The sequence below is a fragment of the Carassius gibelio genome, chromosome B9 (assembly GCF_023724105.1).
Source record: "Carassius gibelio isolate Cgi1373 ecotype wild population from Czech Republic chromosome B9, carGib1.2-hapl.c, whole genome shotgun sequence".
NCBI lineage: Eukaryota > Metazoa > Chordata > Actinopteri > Cypriniformes > Cyprinidae > Carassius > Carassius gibelio.
The window spans coordinates 9,661,984-9,688,153 of record NC_068404.1 but is presented as its reverse complement, the minus strand read 5'-3'; the positions used below and the strand labels follow the sequence as shown (position 1 = coordinate 9,688,153).

Below are 26,170 nucleotides of genomic sequence, written 5' to 3'. Positions count from 1 at the left end.
TTACAGTCACGGAAACACTGCTCATTTTAAGAAGGGGTTGGGGGGGGGGGGTAGGGTGTTGAATTGCTCACCTTTGGAATCCACTGTAAAAAAAAAAAAAAAAAAAAAAATCAATTTCTGGATAGATGTTGCCTGTACATTCCTCACTCTGCAGTAATACAAAGACCACCTGCTGTGTTCATCCAATCACTGACTCCGCAAATATGCAAATAAGAATGTTAAAGGGATAGTTCACTCAAAAATGAAATGTCATTAATTGTCACACAGAGATTGTGTAGCTAATACTTAAAAGGGTCTTCTAATCAAGAGAATCTAGTCCACCACAGAAAGTGTATATTCTGAGCTCATGAATGAAAGAGAAGCATTACCAGTTCAGCCCCTCGGTCTGAGACTCAGTTTATACTCATACTCATACTATCAATACTCAGTATGGATGGTGACCATTGCATGAAAGCAAATAAATCATTTGCTAGTTAAAGCTATCCAGCAGTTCATAAGATGTGAATCAAATAAAGGACAGGTGTATTTCAGTATTATGAAAAACAGAAATTCGAGACATCTCAGATAATTTAAAGGAAACCACTCAGCTGAAATCACATCTGTAGCTTTTTCCATCAATTTGGAAGTAAAACAATAGGATGACAACAAAAATCCATTTTAATGTGATTTTTCATTTGCCCTTGTGTAAATGAATTTTACCCCTGCAGGGATATGCACATTTATTTTCAAAATGGAAAATTATGCTGTGCATCACAAAGCTACTTGAGCACGTTTTGTCTTTATTGTTGGCACATTCTTCCCACCAGTAGCTAGTTCACGCAATTAAATGCGTCTCACCCAGTGCCTCACAGGCATCTACCACCACGTTCTTTGCCATCTATCTTTTTTAAACAGCAGTGTTAAGAGGAAAATGGACACATACTCACGTGTACTTGACTTCAGGACCACAACATTTATGGTTATCAGTACTGTACAAATACATGCTCAAGAATAATAATAATAATAATAATAATAATAATGGTCAACATCAATTAAATTACATACAGAGTATGTAACTCCACTTGAAGTCTTAATCTAATAAATTAGAAATAAATTATAATTACAAATCACTATCAATGGGACAATTTAAAAGACAGTTCTTCAACACACAGATGTAACCACTGATTAGAAGAAAAATATCAAATTAATCAAAGCACTAGTAATAATACAGAATTGTATGTAAGCATATTTACATTTAGACAATGTACAAAAATTTACAAGAGAGCCAATCTGTAACTTTAAAAGAAACAGTAAACAGAGGAATTTAAGCCTTTGAGCCCTTTCACTACTTCAGAGTGAGGAAAAGATTATACTTTGACTCTTCATTGCTCCGACAGCCCTGATAAACACAGACGGGAAACTGGGTGTGAAATCACCCCACATCCGAACATGAAGGTAAATCAGAAATTAAGACTCAACCCACAGTATGACAAATACTTTCACACATCCACACACACTCGAAACACAAAATACACATACAGACAGTCTCTCTCTCTCTCTCTCTCCTTTTCATGCTTTCTACAGACACAGAACTACACTAAATCTTTTTTCTGTGAGAAGTCCACCATTGTAAATCTCTTCCACCCTTCTGCGGCATCTTTCTTTAATCCTTTACAAAACTCTTCTCTTGTAGGCAAGGTCAAGGACACTTAAATCACTCACAGAAAACCCCTTAAGTGTTCACAGTTACATCGTTAGGGCTCTTCTCGATGCCACAGCCCCTGAGATTTAACTGGGAGCCACTAAAACAGTCTCTAGATACTAAGCCATAAACAGAAAAACAACCAAAAACAGATTAAAGTGTACATCTACAGCACAAAAGCAATGGTGGCACTTCCCCCACATGCATTGGCTAACGATAAATGCACATTTCAGTATATGCTTGTGCAATAGGCTCAGACTGAACAGAGGTTTTGTTCACCATACATGGTTTGGGAGATTTTGTGTAGGCCCTGGCACAGAGCAGATAAAGCCATTTGAAACATTATAAAATGTTACACACCTCCCGGCCCGTGCTGTAAACACAATGTCATCTGAAACGTCTTTAAAAGGTCAGGAGGATTGAAGTTTGAATCTGTAAACTGAATGTACAAATAGTCTGTCTAGCAGAAACCATGCATGCTTTATGACAGTTTAGTCGCATAAAAGCCAAGGCCGTATTTGGTCCCGAGTTCAGATTGAACATAATGGATCTTCTTTAAAACTTCTGCTGTGGTAATGAGACCGTTCTTCTCGGACGGAGTGAAACAGCAGCCTAATTACGGGAAGATGAGCCTCGGAGGAGCAGACACACATACCACAACCATCTTCAGCAATATATAATGGAGTTAAATGCAAGAGAACAGAGCCGTACTGTGGTTAAGCATTGTTTCATAGGCATATGATCCATTTGCTGCAACTTCTCTGGCATTAAATAAAAAAATCATGGGAATACAGCAAATGGATTTAGGTATGAAAGTCCCGTCAGCCATTGTGACGGCTGAGGTAATTGCATGCTGTAAGATCTGATCCGGCTTCAAAGTTTTCGGTTCTCGGAATGGTTTGTGCAGTGCAATTCCTGTTCATTAAATGGTACAGGGTCATCCTCTCACTGCAGGGCCTGTATGGGCTGTTAGGGGCACTTGGGAGCCGTAGTCATAGTCCAAATCTACAACATGTGAGCCGCCGATCAGCCTGTCATGAGAGTAGCCCCTCCTCTCCGTACGTCTGTCACGGAAGTTCTGGATGTAACTCTAAAAGAAAAAGTAAACATGCAATCAATCTCTGATCAATTGAAAAGATAAGCATAGGGATTCGTTTGTCAGGTTTCAGTGAGACCGATGTCTGATACTTACTGGAGAAAGTACGTCTCCATCGAAGCGGCGAATGGTGTTGGGCTTGCGGCGGTGGGTGGGCTCCGGAGGCTGGAGTTTGGGAGGAGGGTTTGGGGGATGAGGGTTGGTCTGAAGGGGGTGGTGGTACTTCTGTTGCTGCGGTGGCTGTTTCTGTGGCTTTTTCTTCTTTTTCTTTTGGCATTCCCTTATTTCTTCCTTTTGACGAATTCGCATTAACTGTACTCGTCTCTGCTGGTGATTGATGAAGACTTTAAGAAAAACAGAATTAAGAAAGATAGATATTAATGGAATATATTTTCATACATCAGGTCATCATAACTGCAAGAGGCATTATTCTACTCTGTAAAGACACGATGCAGTGTGTATTGGCAGGGTCTCTCAAACAGTGGTCCAAAGCCAAGCTGATAAACAAACCGTTGAGTGTTTTGAAACATTCTGCCCTGCGCAGAGCTAAACTGACATTCTGTTCTCTGTCATTATTAAAAACAGACGGATTAATTCTGCCCATTCAGTCGCTCTGTTGTGCCTCAACAGCTTCGTGGACCATCTGTCAGGGAATTCATGTAATGATCTTTCTCTCCCGCTTTCCGCCTCGGAAACACTCCTCCCACTCTCACCTCTATTCTTCTGTCCCATGCTCATCACGGCCCCTTCCCCCATTCCCGCCAAACAAGGGCCCAGCTTGTAGTCATGGCAACCACCCCCAGCGCAGTTCACGCCGCCTGTTCTCCCAGTGCGCACATTAATTCTGAACACTAGTGTTTTGTTTAGCCTTGCACTTGACAAGGAAAAGAAGAGTATGTAAGTGTACTTTTAAAAGAGAACTGCTCAAGGTGCTTCCTTTGTTTTTAACTTCCCACAATTCTGTTCTTATTGTGAGAGAAGTATTCTTGTTCTTAGTTATCAGACATAGACCTTGGTCAAAGTAGCACCATATTTAATTCCTGACAGTAGTGAAAACTACAAGGCTGTAAGGGATACAAGAAAATATGATCATATTACCCCAATTTAACAGTCTCTGCACTGGCTTCATATTAAGTTCCGTATCAGTTACAAATTATTATTAGTTACCTATAAGGCTCTCAATGGTTTAGCTCTTGCATACCTAACTAGCCTTATACCATGCTACAATCCATCACGCTCTCTATGGTCACAAAACACTGGACTTTAGCCAAGTCCACTAAAGGAGGTAGATTTTTTCGCATTCAGCTCCCAAGCTCTGGAATAGCCTTCCTGATAATGTTCAGGGTTCAGACACACTCTTTCTGTTTAAATCTAGATTTAAAAACACATCTCTTTCGCCAAGCATTTGAATAATGCATCTCATAATTTGTGACTGCAGTTGTATCTGATCAAACGCGCATTATTATTCTTTAGCTTGGGTTAAACTAATTAATTGTACTTTGTTGGAACAGCAGCTATGCTCATGATGTCTCTATTTGTTTCTCTGTTTTGCCACACAAGCTCCAGTCTGGATCCAGAACACCTGAGAAGAGATGATGCCAACCCCTCAGAGGACCTCAGATGATGCTAACCCTGAAACAACATACAGAACTAACAAATATTGCTACTTACTATGCAATCCCATTATAATTGCTGTTAATAGTGTTCATCGTCTGGTTGACTATGTCTTGTATTCATTTTTCAGAAAATTCCTGTCATATGCACATAAACTGATCACCACTTATAAGCTACTACTAAATATTGTAGAAACTTGCTTTGCTATGATTTGTATCGTAAAAAGCGCTATACAAATAAACTTGAATTGAAAAAGTACAGTGAGTTAAGTGGATTGTACTGTTGTTTAGCAACATGTTTACTGTTCAACTGACTAAACGTCTTTCTGAGAAAAAAAAAGAAGAAAACTTTACACACTTAATTTAGGTCTATAGAGGTCTACAGAGAGTGTGACTTCTACCCTTGGAAATTTCATGGCCGTGGCTACTTTCTACAAGACAGCGATGAAGCAATTTAAAAATCCCCATTCATGGATTTCAGGTCCAGGCCTTCTCATTGATCACTCTGAGACTATGGGAGCTTGTATGCAGGGCACAGCTGAGCCAGTCTGATCTCCACAAGATCTACCACAGGAATTAACTAGGACACCCATAAATAGAAATAAATAAGCACCAAAAACCGTATCACCTCAAAACACCCAGAATACCCAGGGGGAAGTTTCAGAAAGACACCTTGTTGTAATGAATTCCACAGAGGAATTTCTCTTTAGGGTTGTGCCGATAGACGATAGTATCGTGTATCAATGATAGAGATATCGACGTAAGCTGTCTCTGTCGATAGTCAAGACGATATTAGGCTCATTCTCCTATTAATGTATTAAATAATAATAATTATTATTATTATTATTTTCATAAGGTGGCCTATTATAATTCGGCTATCAAACTGCCCAGCTATTTCACTTCAGCACCGCATTTCACACAAATCCATGCGCAAAAATGATGATTAGATCCTGTAGCCGGTGAAGAAGTCTCCATCCACAAACAGAAATACTGTCTCCTGATTTAAGGTATTTCATTGCACTTTAACAAGTAATCTGAATGACCTATATATGTGCAATATATTAAACAAGCCCTCACTAACTGAGTTTAATGGCACAGTTATGTTAGAATGCATCTCATTCTTGTTTCTGTGGCGGTGCATCGGTCTCGTCATGAGGCACGTGGTCTGGGCCGCTGTATGACTGATGCAGCAGTTCAATTCAACTTTACTCCAAATATATGATCTTACCTGTTTTGAATACTTTATATTTAATGTGTTCATTTATGTCCAATATTATTGTTAAACTGTTGGACCTTAGCATTTAGACTGATAACTTTTGTGCGCAGATGTGGCAGAATTGTCACAGTACGCGCGATATTACTGTTGCGTCTGACCATGAACTGAACTGAAACGGTTTTAAATACAGTATTTTTATATTTAACATTAGTTTATCAGTATGTTTGAAAGTATATTCTTTTGATTATTTGAGATTCCATCGGCTCTCTCTCGCGCACCTGCATGGTTTAAAACACCAAATAGTTATGCTATGACAAGAACAAAGAGTCTCTCTCTTGCTCCAACCATGCACGATAATATCGTGTTTCGTCGATCTGATGGGCTGACAATATGACGATTTGAAAAAATACCATATCACCCAACACTATTCCTCTTAAAGGAATAGTTCACTCAAAAATCAAACTGTTGAAACATTTTTTCTACAAACTCAAAAAAAAAAAAAAATCAATCATGCTTAGGCTTAAAGCAGGGGGTCCCAACCTGTGTTTGATTAGGTTTGTAGCCAAACTTTGCAGGACAGTCGATCGCCAGGAGCAGGGTTGGGCATCCCTGGCTTAAAGGGATAGTTCACTCAAAATGAAATTTACTCACCCTCAAGTTTTTCTAACATAATGTCCTAACCAGATGCATCATGACAAGATTCCAGCAAAAAGCAATGTGTCTGTCCAAATCAGATGTGAAACAGCTATGCGACATAACAAAATCAATCAAATCTCACAGCCAATCAGAAGCAAGTGTGGGTGGGATCTCTCTGAAAGTGCACTGCACTTGCATAGAAATGAATACATTTATAATAAAATTCATAAACATTAAATCTTTTTAACATTATTAATAGTACATACTTAGTGACTGGTACCATCTTTTTATTGAATAAACTTGTTGAGTACATATTAACTTCCAGATCTATTCTAACTCAAGTTAGACACTTTTAACATTGAATGAAGCACACGATCAGTTACTGAGATGATCATTGTCATAGTTTGTATGCCACAATGTTGCAGAAATAGAAACCATTTCTAAAACAGAATCCTCTGTTGCTTGTCGCGGCTGAAACAAAACTCAGATTAACATGGAAAAGATGCCTTTTTGTGTGTCGCTGTGTCACACAAAGTCGGGTTAGGACTTGTATGAGTTTCTACCTTCTGTTGAACACAAAATATACCTTTAGTTACCAACTTTCTTCAAAATATCTTCTTTTGTGTTTAACATAAAGAAACTCATTCAGGTTTGGAACAACTTGAGGTTGAGTAAATGACAGAATTTTAATTTTGGGTGAACTATCCATTTAAGCCACAGCCTTGTCCCTTTCCCAACAATCGCTTGCCAAACTTACCTTCTGTGTGTGAATATCCTTCAGCCGTGACCTTCCACTGAATAAGAACACCCAGCAGCGCCAGCACGGGCCAGACTCCCATGACCACCCATGTGAACCAACACACTGGGCGAGGTGGATCCACCTTCACCCTCTCATAGATATATTGTGTCAAAGCAAAGAGCTCGACAAAATAATCCACAGTCACAGTCACCACAGCTGATCCGAAGACGGCGGTGGACAGGGTGGTGAAACAGCGCTGCCACTGCAGCGTGAGCACAGCAAACAGCATGCCCGAGCCCAGCAGCACACCCAGGGGAAGCCACACTGTCCTCGGGTGATAAAACTCCTCTAGAACCACCAGAGAGGCCAGGGCCACCAGTAAACCCAGGAGAAGTCCAACCATGAAAAGCCCCACGCTGCGGACCAGCATAGTGACCAAACCGCACAGTGTGCCAATGCCCAGGCCGATGCCCACGCTGGCCTCCACACTGAGCTGAGTATCCATGACCCTCTCCTTATAGCAGAGCATGAAGATGACGATGGAACCAAACATTAGACCCGTGAGGAACATTACAGCCTTGAAGCAGCGGTACCCTACAAAAGAAGAAATGTGGAGAGGGAAGGATATAGGAGGAGGAGGAGGAGGAAAGGGTGGAAAAGAAAATGATTTTAGAAGAGATCATTATTTTATTCAATCAAATGACAATCGCAATTACATATATGTAGATAACGATGATAAGCTCTGAATATTTGTATTCAATATGGATAAGTCTAACAGCCTATAACACAGCAGAAATAAATGGAATGGTCACCTTTTCATCTGCATGTCAAAGCTCATGTCAATTTTAAACTACAATTGAACTACACTGAAACAATCTCCATCGCCAAATTAAAAGCTTGTTTTAATTTGAATTAATTTGGAAAGAAATTCTACTATTGCATAATCATTTACTTTTATAATACTTATGTAATTTACAGCTATATTCATTATTCGAATTTTTAAATATTGTACAACCAATACATTTTTCATGTTTTAATGTAAACGGCATACAAGTTCTGTTGTACAGGACCTTATTTGACAAAAAACTAAATGTTCATTGTTATATTTTCATTTAATCACATTTTTTAAGTAATATATTCAAGTAAATTCATTGCATTCTATTCAGATATTTAAGTAAATTAACTTAAATAGATATAATTTTGTTATGATAAATACAATTTTTATATGAAAATCATAAAACACAGAATTCACAAATAAATAAATACATAAAATTCAATGGAAAACACTGAATTTTGGGACACATTGAAACAGATTTTAATGGGCCCTAAATTAAAAATGTAATAAAAAAGTTTCCATGTAAATAAATAAGTTACATGAAAATGAATTACCAATATCTTACTTACATGTGGAATGCATTTCTTACAAATAAATATCGTGATGAATAGAGAATGAAATAGAAAAATAAAAATCACCCACCCCTGTGTGTATCTATCTATCTATACAAGAGACAAAAACATTGTTCATTGCTGGGCTTATTTAAAAAGGTAATTTCTCAACCAGCTCTACTTGAAATTCCAGGGATAAACATTTTGTTTGGAAACACAAATGAGTGGGATCATCAGAAATGCCTTGAGTGAAAGTGTTTATGCCATTAACGCCCATTCTGTTGCTACAGTTACTGTAAAAAAGTAGCTTTTAAACAAACAGGAGCCTTTCATAATGCATTGTGCTTTTCACACAGGTTATCTGCTTTCACCTGATGCAATTTAGAACGGTTAATAATGGCCCAAATTGGCAGCAGAAAGGCAGGAAGAATAAATAGCACGTTTTAACATTTTAACGTAGTCACACTGGGGCCAGAATGTCACAGAGTGAAGCTGCTGTTCGTCACAGCTGAGATAGCCTCGATCCTCCCTCTCTCTCTCTCTCCTAGCAAGTAATGGGCAGTGAAAGCAAATTTCACAGTCAAGTGAAAGTGATAAAGCTTATCTAATAGAGAGGGACACAGATTTGTCACCCTTGTCTGGTTGTCACATTCAGATGGTTATTAAGTGAATTAAATTTGGCCATTACCAACCACAGCTGAAACAATGTTTGTGATAATGAGACAAAAACATAACCCACACATTCAAGTCATAGCAGAATTTGAGCTTGTTCTTACGTAAATCTACATTTCTCCAAACCAGACACACGTCTCATTTTTGTAAACATTATCATTCATGCTTTGTAACCTACCGAAGAAGCAGTAGATGATGCCAAACAGGCAACACATGGAGCAGACGACAGACGGGACCACCTCATAGCGCCGTTCAATGTCCTCATCACAGCTGAACAGACGCTCTGGACTCCCATCCTGAGAGGGTGGGGAGAGCTTAAAGGCCAGAATCTGGCCAGTGGACGACATGCTGTCAGTGTGTGTTAGAGAGTGTTACGAGCCTTCACGGGAGCTGATGAAACAGGGAGAGTAGGGTCATGTGGAAGGTAAAGGGTGCAGAGAAGCTTCCCATCCACTACAATTGACCTGTTCAAAAAGATGAGAAGAAGATGTGCAGATATTAGCTCATGAGCGTCAGAGACGGTTTGACTCTACCTGTCAAAATAAACATGCCAGATCACATTAAAAAAATTCTCTTTGTGACAGCATCAGACAGTTTAAAGCTGAGCTGCTGTCAGACTCTATTAAACTCTTAGGTCAAGTCATATTTTCTCTTCATTTAGTCTTCTAATCTTTTCGCTCTTCAAAATATATAGTGGCATGACCTACAAACTAAAAATGTGTGATGTCAGTAGTAACATAGTGATAAATAGCCTTTAGAGGGTTCGTTCACTCAAAAATGAAAATACCGTCTTTATTAATAACTCTCATGTCACTCTCACACTCGTGTCGTTCCAAACCCATAAGACCTTCATTCATCTTCATAACACAAATTAAGATATTTATTATGAAATATGAAAACTTTCTGAGCCTGCACAGACCGGAATGTCATGTTTAAGGCCCAGAAATCATTAAAACAGTCCATGTAACATTAGTGGTTCAACTGTAATTTTATGAAACTACGAGAATACTTTTGTGCAAAGAAAACAAGAAGAAAGTGTCTCTTCCGTGTCAGTCATTAACGCACGTTCACAACATGAGCCTTACTACCTTTCTGGACCATGAATGTGTCAGTTGCGTTGCTGTCTATGGAGAGTCAGCAAGCTCTTGGCTTTCATCGAAGAATATCTTAATTTGTGTTCTGAAGATGAACAAAAGTCTTATGAGTTTGGAATGATACGAGAGTGAGTAATTAATGGCAGAATTTGTATTTTTGGATGAGCTATCCCTTTAACATCAACAACACATACTAAACATTTAAAAGTATTATAATTCTGAATTAAAACCGAACAGTTCTGTTTACGATGTCAGTGATTTGTGCACTGCATGGTTGTCAGCAGTACTTTAATTGTTTTTAAGTGCACCACACTGAGCATATCTGTCTTATTGAAAAGTCAATATTTGTATGCGTGTACTTCAAAGCAGCATAGTGAGTATTTGTTAATGCACAAAGGACAGAACAGAAAATCAATATTGTTTAGCAAAATATGAATTACAGAATTCCTCCTACATTAAAACATCCAAACACAAAAGACTACATCTCTTTGTTAGTAAGGGGTTTCGCTTGCTTTAGAAAAATGTACCACAACAAAAGCCTCCATCACACCACAAATAGTCCATAGCACAATACGGTTGAAGGGGGAAAATTGCTCCATTAATTTATATGTTGGTTCCCAGAAATAAGATATTATTTTATATCAATTTATCTGAAAATATAACCTTTTTTTCATAGGATTCCAGTAGGGTGCCATTTGGGATGGCAATATAATGCCAGACCTCTGAACCGCAAAGGCTGATTATATGTTGGTTCCCTCTACAATTCAGGCAACCTTTGCGATTCAGACATCAGGCATTATATTGCCATTCCAAAATGCACCCAACTATATTGGAAAGATATAAAAAAAAATATATATATATATATATATTAGTGCTGTCAAAATTAGCGCGTTAACGCATTCGATTAATTTGAAATATTTAACGCGTTAAAATAAAATAACGCAATTAACGCGGTTGCAGTTTTTTTATTTCCAGTTGTGGCCTATGTATGTTCATCGTGCAAAGAAATATGGATAAGACCAAGGAAGGACTTTTAGACGGAAAGTTTCAGTATAAAACTCTGCCGGATTACTCTTCAGTCTGCCACAAGAAACATTACTCTTCATTTAGTCTGCCACAAGAAACAGCAACATTAAAATCATGAACTCAAATGTCATTGTTTAAAAAAAAAAAAAAAAAAAAAAACAATGACTGTAACAGTGCGTAAATCAGACCTTTCTGTAACGCTAACGTTAATAAGCTTAAACGAAAATAAAGAAATAATTGTGTAGCGGAGTATTTTTTGTACACGGTGCCGCGAACTGTCAATCACTCCTGTACGCGTGCGTCACTGTCCTCCTCGCAGCTGCAGCAACTTGCGCTCTCTCTCTTCATCAAGCTTTAAAACAAAAAGGGGACAAAAAGATCATATTGTCTTTGTGCATAGGCTATAGATTAATTAGATAAATGAATATCTAAATTTGTGCCTTGCCGTCTACGGTATTTTTTTAGAACTTAGAAAAAAGATGCTGCAGCCAATGAGCAGCCAGCGGGGGCTGCAGGACGACTCAACCTCCGCAGACAGTTTTTAATGTTTACCAGACAATAAATACTCAAGATTTTGCTTTAGTATAACTCACAACGAGTTTCACACACTTTCTCCGGCCACGTTGAGTTGTTGACACTTAACAGTGGGAAAAGCGACGAATGCGCTATTCACTTGTATAACTTAAGGGTGAATGGGTAATGTAGTTTCTGCTCTGGGTGGGATGAATTAGGAAGCTTGCATTGTGAAGGGCGCTCTGAAAATCGGCAGTGCAGGTAAAAGATTAAAACCTCTATTAAAACAGATGTCCAAATGAGCGTACCGGTACGCTACAAGCACGTTCTGGGCGCACGGAGAGGTGGCGGTACGCTCAAGAGCTATATTTGGAAGTGGCGGTACTGAGTACCTGTGCGTACTGGCCCACTTAAAGCACTGGCAATGACTTTACTTTGGAATTTTTTTGCAGTCCACTTAGAATTCAACATGGAAATCATTTTTGTTTTTTATTGGCATTGATTGTTTTGAAATTCAAATGGTACTTACATGCCTGTGTTTTTATTTCTGTAATAAATATGGCTTTCAAGCCAACAGTTAATTTGGAGGATATTGATGGTTTATTGCAGGTATGTTGTTTACATGAGAAAATCTGTGTTACAAGTTAAACAAAAATTCCAATAAACAATCATATTTTGAATTTAAATAGTTTCTTTGTCTTGAGTTTACATTAATTATTTACATTTTACATTTACATATCCAAAAAGTTTCAGTCTTTTAATTGCGATTAATCGCGATTAATCGCGATTAATTTTAAAAAATTGTGCGATTAATTAGTTAATTTTTTTTAATCGATTGACAGCACTAATATATATATATATATTTTATAAAATGAATAATGTTGACGGAAAAAATACAAATATCCTCTCTGCTACTCTCAGAGGAATGTCTAATCTCTCTCTATTTGGACTTTGATTTGGCCTGACATGAAATTATCCAACTTAAAAATCTGTTGAAAGCAAGGAGCAAAAAATTAAGCCTCCATTAAACCCCGACATAAAGTAAGCCTATATCCAACTTTGCCTTGGGACTCTGGGGTATTCATTAGTCTAATTCAAACTAAAATATCTCACAAACCTGACATACACTTTAAAACTTGCCCTTTGGCATTTACTGTGAAACTGACATGAACAAATACGCTTCATCAATGAACAGAGACAAAAATGTTTTCATCAGTGTCTAAAAAGCTGAACTGAAAAACCTGGCAGAGCTTTTAATACATCGATATAAAAGCACCATTTCCATGACGCATGTTTCAGAACAATATAGCTCTTCAGCATTGTGACAGAATGCTAGGGGTAACCTCGATCGACAATAAGGCTAGACATTATTATTAGAAGCCTTTTGTCTTATAAAAGACTCTCCAGTTCAAATTGATGTTTTCTTGCTGCAAGAAATATTATAGAAAATAAAGCCTTTAGCCTATATAACTGTGATAACAATACCTCACTTCCTGTCTGTTGTCATTACAACAGTGTAATTCTGGGATGCTACAAGTTATACACCATTTGTCTGAGACGAGGAGAGTGACCTGCCACCATGGCAACAGCCTGAGAACCAATCAATGTTTTAGCCTGCCCCTTATGCAAACCCCTCCTCTTCTGCACCCAAGACGTGCAAATAACAACTTGGCACACTCGGGGAAAGCCTGGGAAAGAGAGAAAGATACAAAGAATAATAAATAAATCAAGAAAAAAGTGATCAGGAGAAATAAATAACCCTCTTAAGCTGTAGTTTTGATTTGGAACAGGGTAGCTGTTTTCTACTGGTCCATGCTGGGCACTGCAAGCTAGTTTGGATCTGAAACAAATTGTGGATCTGCATCTGAATTTTGTACATGCTGACTGGTCAACCATCCAATGATCAACTTGGACCAACTTAAGGCGAGGACCAGTTAAAGAAATAGTTCACCAAAAAATGAACATGAGAGTCAAAAACAACCAGTAAAAGACATCACAATAATCCACAGGTTATTAATTTCATGGAACTCTGGTCAGTCATTTTTGTTTTATGAAGTGAAAACATGTATGAAACAGAGCCATCGTTAAGGTGTTTTAATGGCGAAGTGTTGCTTCTGTCCAAAACACCAGTCCATCAATATTAACGCTTTCTTCAATAATAATAATAAAAAAAGTTCATCAAAATACACCAACATATTTGTTTACAACTGTTTTGGACTATGTTGCTTTATCTGTGCATATTTCTCTCCTGATTCAGAGGAGACAATTATTGCCTGGAGTAAGCAATAGAACGGAGTGGACAGGAGCTGGAAGCACTTTAAAGTTCAAAGCATCTTGATGGATTTTTTTATTTATTAAAAACATGTATATTTACTTCACAAGATATTAATTGATGGACTGGAGACATTTGGTAACTTGTGGATTATTGTGAAGTTTTTTTTATTATCTGTTTGGACTCTCATTCTGATGGCACCCATTCACTGCAGAGGATCCATTTTCTCTAAATCTGTTCCAAAAACAAAAAACTTGTCTAGATTCAAGTCTATATCTCAAATCACCTGAGGCTGATAATTTTTGGGTTTACTGACCAACTTGGATCACCTGGAAACTAGCAACCATTACAAAGCTACCAGCTTAAACTGGAACCGAGAAAAACATGAGGAGAGAGACAGAGAGATCATTTTATTAAGCCATGTTTTGCCTTCACCCATGCATGAGTAAACTTGTAGCAGTAACAGCTCAAACAGGCTCATGTTACAACAAGAAAAATAAATCGATCTGGACCAACACTCCACAACAACTCTCAGCACTCAAGCGAAAAATTCATCAATTGGATGGAGAGACAGAAAGAGATAACATTACATGAAATTTCAGCAGTGGAAACAACCTTCAGGTTTTACTCCATCTCAATGCAAAGAGCATTATTCAACGGCAGCTGTCTCTAAGGAAAATAAGCCGTCTTCAACCACTAAAAAATCTTTGTTGTTCTCTTTCCATCTTCAGATGGTATCTTCGGAACGTCCCAGAGCACTTCAGATCATGAGCAACGGGTCCTTGTCTGCCTCAGGTGTAGATGTCAGTCATGATGTAGAACAAAATGCTCTATTGAGCTTGCGACTTCACATGAATATTTTAGAGACCGCTGATAGGCCCGCAGAGAAAATGTCAGCAGAATGAAGCTTGACCCATGTATGCACGTGTATGTATATTATGCACGTGTATATGTATGCATCCTGCGCATTAGAATGAAAGTGGCAGATCAATGTAAAAGGGTGTCCAGCTGAACAAAAACAGACAATGTGATGGGCTTGAGAACAGCCTCTGGAGACTGTCTGGAGACTGTCTGGAACTAGAAGCCTTGCTTGAGAGCACAAACAATGAAAAACACTGTGAAAAGTAGCCTAGTTGTGTGCTACAAGCAGCCCCATGTGTGTGCATCTGGGTTAACTGCTACAGCAATCACTAGGCACCTGGTGGTCCTGAACATGCATCATGCCCCCAAATGTCTGCTATAATGTGGGACACTGGATGTACAATTCACAGATGACAGAATCATGTAAACACCCATCTAGCTGGGTAGAAACCAGCATAATTCCTCTATATATTGTGTATTGCATAAAGAGATCTAGAAAGGAGAAAACATGCGGTACTGTCATGAAGACTGACATGGAAGAGAAGAAATTGTTGAATAAAGTCTTCATTTTATTTCTTTTTACATATTTTCGTGGATTCATTAAATTACGGTTAAATAACAGAAGACTATTTTAACAATGTCCTTACTAACTATCTGGGCCTAAAATGTGTCAGTTGCATTCCTGTCTATGAAGGGTCAGAAAGCTCTCGGATTTAATCAAAAATATTTTTGTGCTATCCCTTTAAGAACAATCCCTATAGTTCACCTACAAATGAAAATTCTGTCATCATTTATTCAACCTTATGTTGTTCCAACCTGTATGACTTTCTTTCTTCTGTAGAACATATGAAGGTATGTTGTGCAATGCATTGGTGTGTTTTTTGTCCACACATTTGAAGTATACAGTCTAAACATTCCACTAGGTCAGGTTAGGTTACTATCATTCTTAAAAATAGCTTTTGTTCCACTGTCACAAAAATGGCATGAAGGTGCGTAAATGATGACAGAATTTTAATTTGGTGAAATATCCCTCTAAGAAGGGTCTTAACAATTGGAGAAACAATGTTACAAAAATGGCTCTTTATGTCTTGATAAGCTTTGCCACTGAACACTTTACTCCTAAATGAAAATTCTGTCGTTTATTAACCATTCTGTCTTCCCGAATGTTAATGTATTTATTTATTCAGTGCAACACATATTTTTAAGAATGTTTCAGGTGTTTTTGTCCATGCAAAGGTCAACGATACCTAAAACTGCAAAAGCTCCCTCTGAAAAACAGATCACTAGAATTGCAAATTCCAAGTTTTCTAAAATAATTATCTTTTTGTATAAACATTCTGCAACAATAAAAATACCTTCTTTGTGTTCAACAGGAGGAGGAAAATCATATGAGTTTGGATCAACATGAGGGTGAGTAAATTATTATAATTTTAGGGTGAACCTGTACAACCCCAATGGAAAGACCCTATTTTCATGTAAAATGAATTCAATGAATAGCATTTACTTAATGTTGTGGGTCTGCTGTCAGATTCAGTAAAATTGATTCTGTCCCACTCTTGAATAACAGCCACTTGTACAAAACAATAAACTGTGACAAGATTACAAAACATCTTGTGCTGAAATGTGTTGAAGGTGAAATGACCTGAAATCAAGAATCACATTAAAAATAAACTGCAAGGACAATTGTATAGTCAGCTATATACTAACTGGAACAATATTATGTATTTAGAAATGATTGAATCTATTCTACTTCCTCTTAATTACTTTAACATGACAAGAAGCCAAGTTGCTGAATGGCAAGCAGATGCTGTTAATGTGTTAATGAATTCATCAGTAAGCTTTGTTTTGTAGATTTAATAAATGGTATTTTTGGATGTTCTGAAAGTTATGTTTGCATGTACATCTTTCACTTCAAAAGATCAAGGAAAATCGAATTATGCTTCATATGAGCCCTTTGAAGTCATTCTAAGGTCAATTCAAATCATATTTTCTGTGTTGGTTTTAGGAGAAAATCTGCAGAATGGTTTTTAGCGTGCCAAATGAGGGCTGAGAGTGCTCTTAATGGTAGCTGACAACATAATAAAATTAGCCAAAATATTTCATAAATCAAGCAGCGAGGAATGTGTAAGACTTAATGAATGAGTGCCGTTTAAAATCACAGAACTCTCTATTTCAATCCCACTATGAGCTGCATGAACAGATTCGAGAGCTACAGAAGGAAATCCTTCTGCACATACAGTAAACGCTGAATCCTAACACCCCATTCATTAGCTCCCTGCAGAGCATTTGCAGGTGTGGAAGGCAGCATCTGACAGGTAGATGTACTGCTCCTGCTCCCTCGACAACCACTTACTCGTCTGGAATGAGAGCAAGAGAGCAGATTCCACCCAAGGCTTTGGGAAATGGAGATAAAGGAGCATCCTGCTAAATTCTCCATTTCTTATTCCGCTGCAGTCACCATTGTGGAGGTCTCCCTGGCAATGGTTGCCAGGTTAAAGGGACAGACGGAGGTTGTGTAGAGAAATGTGAGCGTCTGAACGGTGGGGTGGGTAAGCCTGCATGGGAATAAAAGAGAGGAAGGGGTGACGGTGTGTGTCAGTGTGAGATAAAGAGAACGGACATGTATAAGGGTATGTGCGTTTGTGTGTTTGAAAGAGAAAGAAAAGAGTGTGTGTGGTTGGACTGAGTGATTTAGCGGACATGGCGATGGCCCTGCTAAACCTCGTTAATCTTGTTGAGAGCTTCTGCTCTAAATTCCATTAACACTGGACTGCTTTCTCCTTCTGCTGACCTGAATGATATTAGCAATGTGATGGGTGTTTGAATGCTATGTGTACATGGTCATATGCAAACCAATGTGTGTGTCTTTCAGTCTGGGATTCTTCAGTTTTATCCACTGGCTGTCGGCTCTAAACAATGACTAACCCTAGTAGGGCCTCACTGTGTGTTTCCATTCTGAGTCAGAGGTGAGAGAGAACGAACCTGGAGATAGCACAGCAGCCAGTCAGCTCTGAAAATATCATGACTATACACACACAAAACACAGAAAGCATAGATTCTTCAATCTATGACATACAGTATTGCTTAAAATTGGCCCGAAAATGAAGATTCTTTCATCATGCTGTTCTACTTCTGAGGGAGCACAAGTAAAGGGGGTTGGCTCTCATGCTTGTCATGACACACAGCGGCCACAATACTACTGTAGAACAGATATAGGCTTATCTCCCTACTAAAAAAAAACCCAAAACAATAAAACCATCACATAAGATGTTAATGCTTTCCACAAAAAATAATATTACATAACACAACAAACCATCAACTTAACCATTAAAACCATTCAAAAAAAAAAAGTAACATATTCCATTAAGATTTATTGGTTTTGACAAGCCACCAATAGAAGGCAACCAGTTACCAGAAGAGACCAACAGGGTTCATCACAGTTTAAATTAAAACCAATCAAGCAACCAATCAAGTCCCATTATAACCAGTAAAACCATTACAAATTTTGTAATGGTGTCTATTGTTTTGTTTTTTCGTCAGCAAGGATTACGCATTTTTTATTTTTATTCGAAATATCCCCAGAATATATCATGAAATAAATCGATTCTCAAATGTGTAAGTAAATGCATTTTGCGCCTTTATAGATTATGTTAGATGATCTATAATTTACAATGGGCAAAGTAGCCTAATAGTGTAATCTATTAACTGTGCATAAAAATCCATCTTTTTACTTAAGTACGAGATTTGGTCATACCATAAAATATCTTTAATACAACAGACTTTGTATTTAAGCAACAATGTTAAATGTTAACTATGTTAAAAAAACAGAACTGTGCGCATCCCATGGAAGAACATTCTAACCGGCGCTACTTCTACAAGTTTATGTCTATTGCGATTCAAGCAGGTATGCTTTACCCGTGTTACGACCCGAACAGGTTACAATAGTCCAAAAATAATCATTAATTACATTAATTATAAATGTAACACTAAAAAGGCGGTTTGGTAGATTAATTTATGATGTACAAACTCATTATATACATTTTGCTAATTTTGAACACAGAAAAAGTTACATAGTGTTGCTTTAATGTGAATTTAATAAAAAGATCGTAAGTTACTAATTAGCCTATAACATTTTCATTGTACAAAATGAGAGCAAAGAAGGTTTATATTATCAAAGAATATTTTCACTTCAGTCCAGCGAGTCCAAGCACTCTCAAAAACTCCCATAATAATGTTTAAAGTGTGAAATTTATATCTTTCTTACATTCGTGCATCTTCACTTTGTTGTGTCTGATGAGAGGATTAGCCAGATAATTCAGTCAGTCTGCACTAGTAGTGACGAAACAGCGTGTTTCAGTGGTGACTCATCTGAACGCCTCTGACTGGTTCTTGCATTCATAAGCTCAGCAGAATTGTGAGTGATTGGTTATGTTCTGTCTATGGTCTCTGGCTGAGTGGCTCTGAACGCACTGGCTCTGTTTTTCTTTTATATATATATATATATATATATATCATTCAGCAATAGACCAACGCACCAATAAAAGCAAGTCTTTTTTAACAAATTAAATTAAGATACATTTTGAATTAAGATGGGTATTTGGCATTAACGAAATTAAGATAAAGGCTCCACCGGATTTGCTTTGCCACTAGCAGCTGACATTTAATAAAAGAATAATGCCAACATTAGCGTCTATACTCTGTTGACACTATGCATTTAAGACTCAATGAATATTTAGTTATCTTTTGAAAAACCTTTACTCACAGAGATTAGGCTAAGCCTACATGTTTTTGTGGAGGAAAATGATTGAATCCACTGTAGATGGCTTCAGCACGCTCCTGCATTCACTGATGGTGCGTCATTATTCACTCATTATTCTCATTATAAACATGGTCAAAACTTTTACACACCTCAGACTTTGCTTTAGTTGTTGGTGCAACCAAAACGTAATCGCCAGAGCCAAGCCTCCGTTTCACCAACTCAGTATCCATTTTCACATCTTTCTCACATTAATCGAAACACATCACATGACCGCTCGTTTACCTCGCAAACTGGAACGTAAGCCCGAGCCCGGCCCGAGCCCATGTAAGATGATATAAATTAAACCGGAACCCGTCGGGTCCCATTGGGTCCCCTTGGGTTCGGGCAAAGATCTTCTGCTCTATTCATCACTTTCTAAAATTTTCACTCTAGTGAAAACAATAATAGCATGTGGGTTTTGGAACAACATCAGGGAGAGTGAATAATTTTCAAATGTAAAACTATATGTGTGTCTAATTGATTTGAATTAGTGATTATGAGTGCAATCATCATTAGCAACATAATCAGCACCTCAAGAGCCAATGCAGTTGACTTCAGATTAGAACAGATCCCGTACGGCTCGAAATGCTACAGAGCAGAACACACAGAACGTACATTGCATCAGCATGGGGGCCAGCAGAGCACTCAATGCTCTTGGCACACAGTAAAATTGGGAGGCCCCTGGGTGAATCAATCCAAACTCATTCCACTTTCACAGACAGGACAAAAGAAAGGGAAAAAAAAGAAAGAGTCTGGGATTTGTGGTAAAAGCTAGTGACTTCAAAGAATACACAGCAAGAAAAGTCTAAGAAAAAAACAACAACAAAAGCAGTGGCATTTCATACTTCTGATTTGATAATTCATCATCATCTGCTGCTCATTGTTTTCATTGTTTCATTAGTGGCCCATTTACCTCTGATTGCTCTTGATTGTGCTGTGGGTGGATCAGTAATCAATGGGCCCCAGTCACAATCAGTCATTAGCATGTAAATCTGAGCAAACAAATGAACTTAGTACATAACGTAATTATGTCCAAGCCTTGGCTTCACATTACATGTGTCCCAATGGCATATTCTTATGCACACACACACATACAAACCAAACGAGCTTACAAAAGGGCTGGGTGACCTCTGTCTCCGACTTTGTGTCCAAATCAAATGCTTTGGTGATTTTCCCAGGCTGCTCTCGGGGATGATACAGAGCATCTATTGAGCTATTCTTGGTCTGGCTAGGAACAGAGTCTCTGACAGTCCACTGGAGCAGAAGTGGATAGAGTAAAGACAGGCCTGAGGGAAGAGGTGGTGCTATCCGGCATGTACAGGAAGAACAAATTTGGGAAAACAAGAATGAAGAGTAAAGAAAGCAGGAACGGGCAGATAAAAAACTATTTACGGAGAAATTTATGGCGGAAATGCATTAAGCACATACTCCCCATATGCCACCCCCCCCCCCCACACACACACATAAAACTCAGTACTTAAATATGATGTTACAAAAAATATATATTTAGGTTAATTTTATTCAAGTAGTCTACTATACGTTATAAAAAATTATTTACATTACATTACTATTCGAAATTTCTTTACTTTTTGGCCAAACAAATATCAGCAACTGCACCAAATGGCATATTTTTGCTCAGTTTGAACCTCTGTATAAACTTAGGGGTTTTCCTTCTCCAATAGGAGCCCTTTATGCTCTTATATCATACTTTATGAGCCATAAAAGCCTGTTGTATCAATATAATACTTAACAACGATCCAATAATAGAATCAGCTGGCAAAATAAAGTCTCACAGTCCATTTTTCTAGAAGCATGATATATGTCAAGAAGCATAATATATGTCACAATAGGGAAGAAAAGACAATCGCAACATCCTTTTCATGTCAACGTTAATGATACCACGCGCCAAGAGAAGGAATTAGCCTCTTTTGTCACTATTTTATTCCAGCTTTTAATCACATCCCCCGATTTATCCAGCAACATCTTCGAGATATAAATACCCATTTCACTTCTTTGAACTGATGCCTTGAAGTCCTCTGGTGATTTTCACTGGGGATGAGACTGAGCGATGAAGATCTAAATAGGCTTTTCTCAGATTAAAGTGTCCATCCTCAGCCAAGTCCAACATGACGACTACAAATCAACACTGGAGTCTAAAAGCAAACATTAGCTTAAGCGTCATCTGTTGCTTAAACCATCTTCTGACCCATTGAGAAGCTTTAAATTTGGCTCAAACCGATAAATGAAGTTTTTAGATATACATCCATCATAAATGCAGCTGATGATAAAATGACTCCGGATAAAGCTCATTCAAAATTATTCCTTTTTCCACTTGAGAGGACATTGTGAAGCCAAACAAAGAAAGACACTCAGCTGTAACATCCACAGCTAAGAACACAGGGTGGTGTGCTAATTTAAACCATAAATCTCAATGGCATGGCAGGGGATCAGTAGATAGATGTACAATATTCACTGGGGAATATTTTAGATGGCTCTTATATCATTGCATGACTCACCAAACATCTGCTCTAATGTATCATATTATGGAGTACAAGCTTCGATAGAGACATTCAAAGTCTTTTAAAAGCCAAGGACGAACAAAAGATGAGTGATGTGCCTATGAGACAATAATCTCCAGTATTCATACCCACGCACAAAGATGTGTTGCTTGCAGAAAACTGATCGGAGACAAATGCGAAATAGGGAAATAAAGCAAATTCAAGAGTAGATCGGTGCAAGAACAGATCGAACAAAAGAGACAGCAGATGTAATGTAAAATTGTCACAAAAAGGATTACGCTTCTTGTGAATAGTATAGAAAGATTGAATTCTCTGCATTAAAAAGTTACTGAAAATATTTTTTCAGCAAATGTAGTAGCCTATGAATTAAACAGCATTTTCTCTGTCTTTAAAGAAAAATATATTTTTATTCAATAATAAATGCATAGTAGAGAGACTGATTAAGACTGCTTTAGAAAATTATTTTAACACTTATGGTCTCATTGTTTAACATGGCATGCTTCTTCAGAAAGTGTTTTAAGAGCAGCAGTGAAATGGATTTATCATTGACTTTCTCCTGCTCTCCCACTCACTTCTCTACGTGTCTCTTTCCGTTCTTTCCGTTCTCCCCGTTCTGGCCTATTATCATGCATTCTTCTCTCTGCAATATCCAAATCCATTCATTCTTTGCATCACATATTCTCATTCTTTCTCACTATCTCTCTTTCAAGCTTCATCTTCCACTCTCCCACAAATCAAGGACAGAAATGTTTGGTGTGCTGCAGCCTCACTCAATTAGACATGGATCTCTGAGGGGCACCGCTGCTTCCTTCATCCAACTGTTATTACATAATAGTCATCACTATGGAAAACAGCACTTGGCTTTCATAAAACTTCACGCTTTTCACATTGTTTCCTCCCCACCCATTATTTTGACATCCCTTCGTGTGTTGGGGCAATGTTGCACAGACAAGGACATTTCTTGCTGTGACAACTTTTTTTGTGAGCAATGTTTTCCTTATATAATCATGCTTTCTTTTTTTTTCTTTTTTATAAATGTTTCATAATGGACAGGTGGTTGGACAATAACCAGCCTTCTAATACACCTATCATCTATAGCACATTGCAAATAATCAATACAAGCTTTTAAAAAATCTCAGATTTTTTTTTTCATCAGAAAAAGCTCCGTTCCTCATCAAAAAATATATTGTGTTTATATTATATTCAATTGATAATGCAAAGTTCCGCTCTGCTCAAACAGGAAATCTGCCACTAAATAAATAAATAATCTTATAAAGATCCAGAATGTTATATATTTCCATCCAAGTGTCTGAAACATTAAGAAGAAGGTAAACCAAAGTCTTTTAAACATGCCCTTTGAATTTGTATTTCACGAGATCGCCTGCCCATTCAGTCCTGATGGCTGATGATAAACAAACTTAGCTTGTTGGGGGGAAAACAGAAATAGAGGAGGAGATGGGGAGATGGAGGGATGCTGGAAGAATTGACTACAGGACGATGAAATGAGAACTGCTTATATAGGCTCATATTGATGATTGACGACTGAATGATTAGGCTTCTCTCGAACCTACATTTGGAACTTCATTTAATTTGCATTAATGTGAATTCAGACCTTTTTTCACATGATTTAAATTATTGAAATAATCAGTCAAATCTTCAAATGAACACTTCAGGGGATTCTTTAGGCCATTTTGACACCCTTAAATAATTATACCACACAAAAAAATTATAAAAGGAAACAAACCAATATTAACGTTTTATATAATTTTATGTTTGTGACTCGTTAATCCAGAAATATTTGATTGGTAAAGTGTGGGTACAGGATTACCACAGTGACGACATAAAACAATAAGCGAGTTCTGTCGTGAGGAGCACGTGACTCTTCCACAAAACAATCGAGCACGAGAACAATCCCGCTTGTTTTCAAGGCGGATTCCTTAACATAATTGTTGGTGAAAAAACGTTTCTACACAATCAAGCACTATAGTAGTGCATATTGTGATAGCAGCTTGTTGCTGCTCCCAGGACACAGTACTCAGCTGTTATGCACACTATTGGACAAAAACAAACACATACGGCATACAGCGCGAGAAACAAAAGGACCCAAACACAATGGGCTGGACAATGAGTCCGCTGCCAAAAACTGATATCACACAGATATAAATGGCGAAGAAATCTTCGAGACAATACTCCTAAAATATATTTTGTATTGTGATACTAAATCGTAATTCAACCCACCGCAAACGCTTTGTGGACAAAGGACTGAACAAACCCTCCAACATAACGTTAACCTCCCACTGTTTAGTATCTGTAAAACATCTTGAATTATTTTTCACGATATATTAAGGTTTGCAAACTTCTTTGGTCACAAAAACAGCGCAAAGATATCTGAACAACAAAGGATTTATATGGTGAGAAAACGCACAACTTACCGCAGTGACAGCTCGTGATCAGTGGTTTAAATTGCTTACACAAAGCGCTATTAACTCATTTTTAGCATCCTCCGTGGGGAAGGATTTTTTTCCATTCCGAAGCATTCAGAATCCGCTCTGTAATCTAATAAAGCAACTGTCACGATGTTATGTCTGGAGTATATGGAGTGTTTCATATAATTTGTTCGAAGAAATCCAGATGCTTTCAAACTGGCTCGGTATCATCACATGCATGCATTTTTGGTATCCCTCCGGTTTCCTTCCTTTCTATTGTAGCCTATATCTGATGGCACTCAGTGTTTTCATTTTGATTCACATGCACCGTGTCTTTGGAGTATACCATTCATTTAAGAATGGGGGGTTTGTACATAATGGGGGCCTCAGTGAATGAAGCTGAAGCATTGTGCACCTCAGTATTAGTTTTATCAAATGGTCCACACATATAAGCGTATTCTTCAGATTATCTCTGTGTAAAATGTTAGTGTAAACAATGTGACTGTAAGTGGGCAAAGTAAATGCATTCCTAAAACTTGTAACATAACAGAGTCATTCTATTTAGGGGTACATTTAATGTTAGATAAAAAGACAGAAAATCAGTATTGTTTTTTGATAAATAAATTAGGTGGTTGAATAATATATCCCCTTAATGTGCTAAATTAATTGTTTGGCAAGCTTATTAGCTCTAATTACTTTTTATGTTCATGAAAGTTACCATTTGATTCATTATTTTGTCAACTGTGTTACAGACAAATGTTGTGTAAAAAAAATCCCACATGTGGAAATACACATTTGTTTGAAGGTTTTGAGTCTATTCACTAGAGTTTTTGAGGTTATCTGTCTAACTGATTTGGCTTCATAAAGGGTTACTGTGGGATGCTATCATGAAGGATGATCACAGTATGCTGAATTTAGTGTTATTCACCATCCTTACCAAAGTCATCCATCTCCAGAGATATCCCCATCTTTTTTTTCTTACATATTAGTTTACTTAGTGAGACTTCAAGTTGTAAGGACTTAAAAAATAACATCATAACACTTTTCAGTCAAGACTAAGCAGAAATAGATATATGCCAAATCTATAATATTATATAGGCTTTTGTTAATCATGAGGAATTCTGAATGCTTTTTTAACCCTTGACGAATGTGAATATAATTTTTATATAATATTATGGATACAGAGTTCATAGAAAGTGTGGCCGTTAAGTTTATGCATTGTTTTCCATGGTTTTAGGCAATTCCTATGTAATTTCTGTGTAATGACAAAAGTTGGCAAGTATTTATTTTTATCAACAACACTCAGTGGGAGCATAAATTGACACTGAATTGCCAGCATTGTCAACCGTTGCCAACTGTGTTACAGCTGATGGGTAACACAGCTGACATTCCAGCCATTTTCGGGCCTTGTGCAAACTGCTGCCTTGGAATAGTTGGTACATGACCATGATTAACTTTTGTTTTTATTCTTTCTCTACATGTTTATAAATATAACATGAGATGCTAGTTCACCAGAAGATGTTGATAACACAGTTGACGGTCAATAATCTAGATAAAATACTGAAGAGGAGACTTTCCACATGGTTTTCAAATTTCCCTCCAAAAAAGGAAAATACTTCATG

The 26,170-nt window shown here is 37.6% G+C and overlaps 1 protein-coding gene across 2 annotated transcripts; it reads right to left on the bottom strand.

Annotated features, from left to right (window-relative positions):
* Positions 1 to 635: 635 nt before the first annotated feature.
* tmem198a (transmembrane protein 198a) lies at positions 636 to 24,859 on the bottom strand. 2 transcript variants are annotated; one of them, XM_052565827.1, is made up of 5 exons: positions 24,555 to 24,859; positions 9,218 to 9,503; positions 7,000 to 7,575; positions 2,874 to 3,121; positions 636 to 2,771 (listed from the first exon to the last, which is right to left on the bottom strand). In XM_052565827.1, exons 2-5 carry the CDS (start codon positions 9,384 to 9,386, stop codon positions 2,619 to 2,621), a joined length of 1,146 nt encoding a protein of 381 aa, XP_052421787.1. In that variant the 5' UTR covers positions 9,387 to 9,503; positions 24,555 to 24,859; the 3' UTR covers positions 636 to 2,618. The 2 variants fall into 2 exon arrangements, with proteins under 2 accessions (XP_052421787.1, XP_052421788.1); XM_052565828.1 differs by lacking the exon at positions 24,555 to 24,859 and adding an exon at positions 13,158 to 13,294.
* Between the last annotated feature and the right edge of the window lie 1,311 nt (positions 24,860 to 26,170).

What these genes read in the sequence shown, in the direction of transcription:
- tmem198a (XM_052565827.1), bottom strand. Translation starts at nt 9,386, where the DNA reads ATGTCGTCCACTGGCCAGATTCTGGCCTTTAAGCTCTCCCCACCCTCT. An exon ending in CATCATCTACTGCTTCTTCG is followed by an intron (nt 7,576 to 9,217) that starts GTAGGTTACAAA and finishes CTTCTTTTGTAG; the next exon opens with GGTACCGCTGCTTCAAGGCT. An exon ending in ATGGAGACGTACTTTCTCCA is followed by an intron (nt 2,772 to 2,873) that starts GTAAGTATCAGA and finishes TTTTTCTTTTAG; the next exon opens with AGTTACATCCAGAACTTCCG.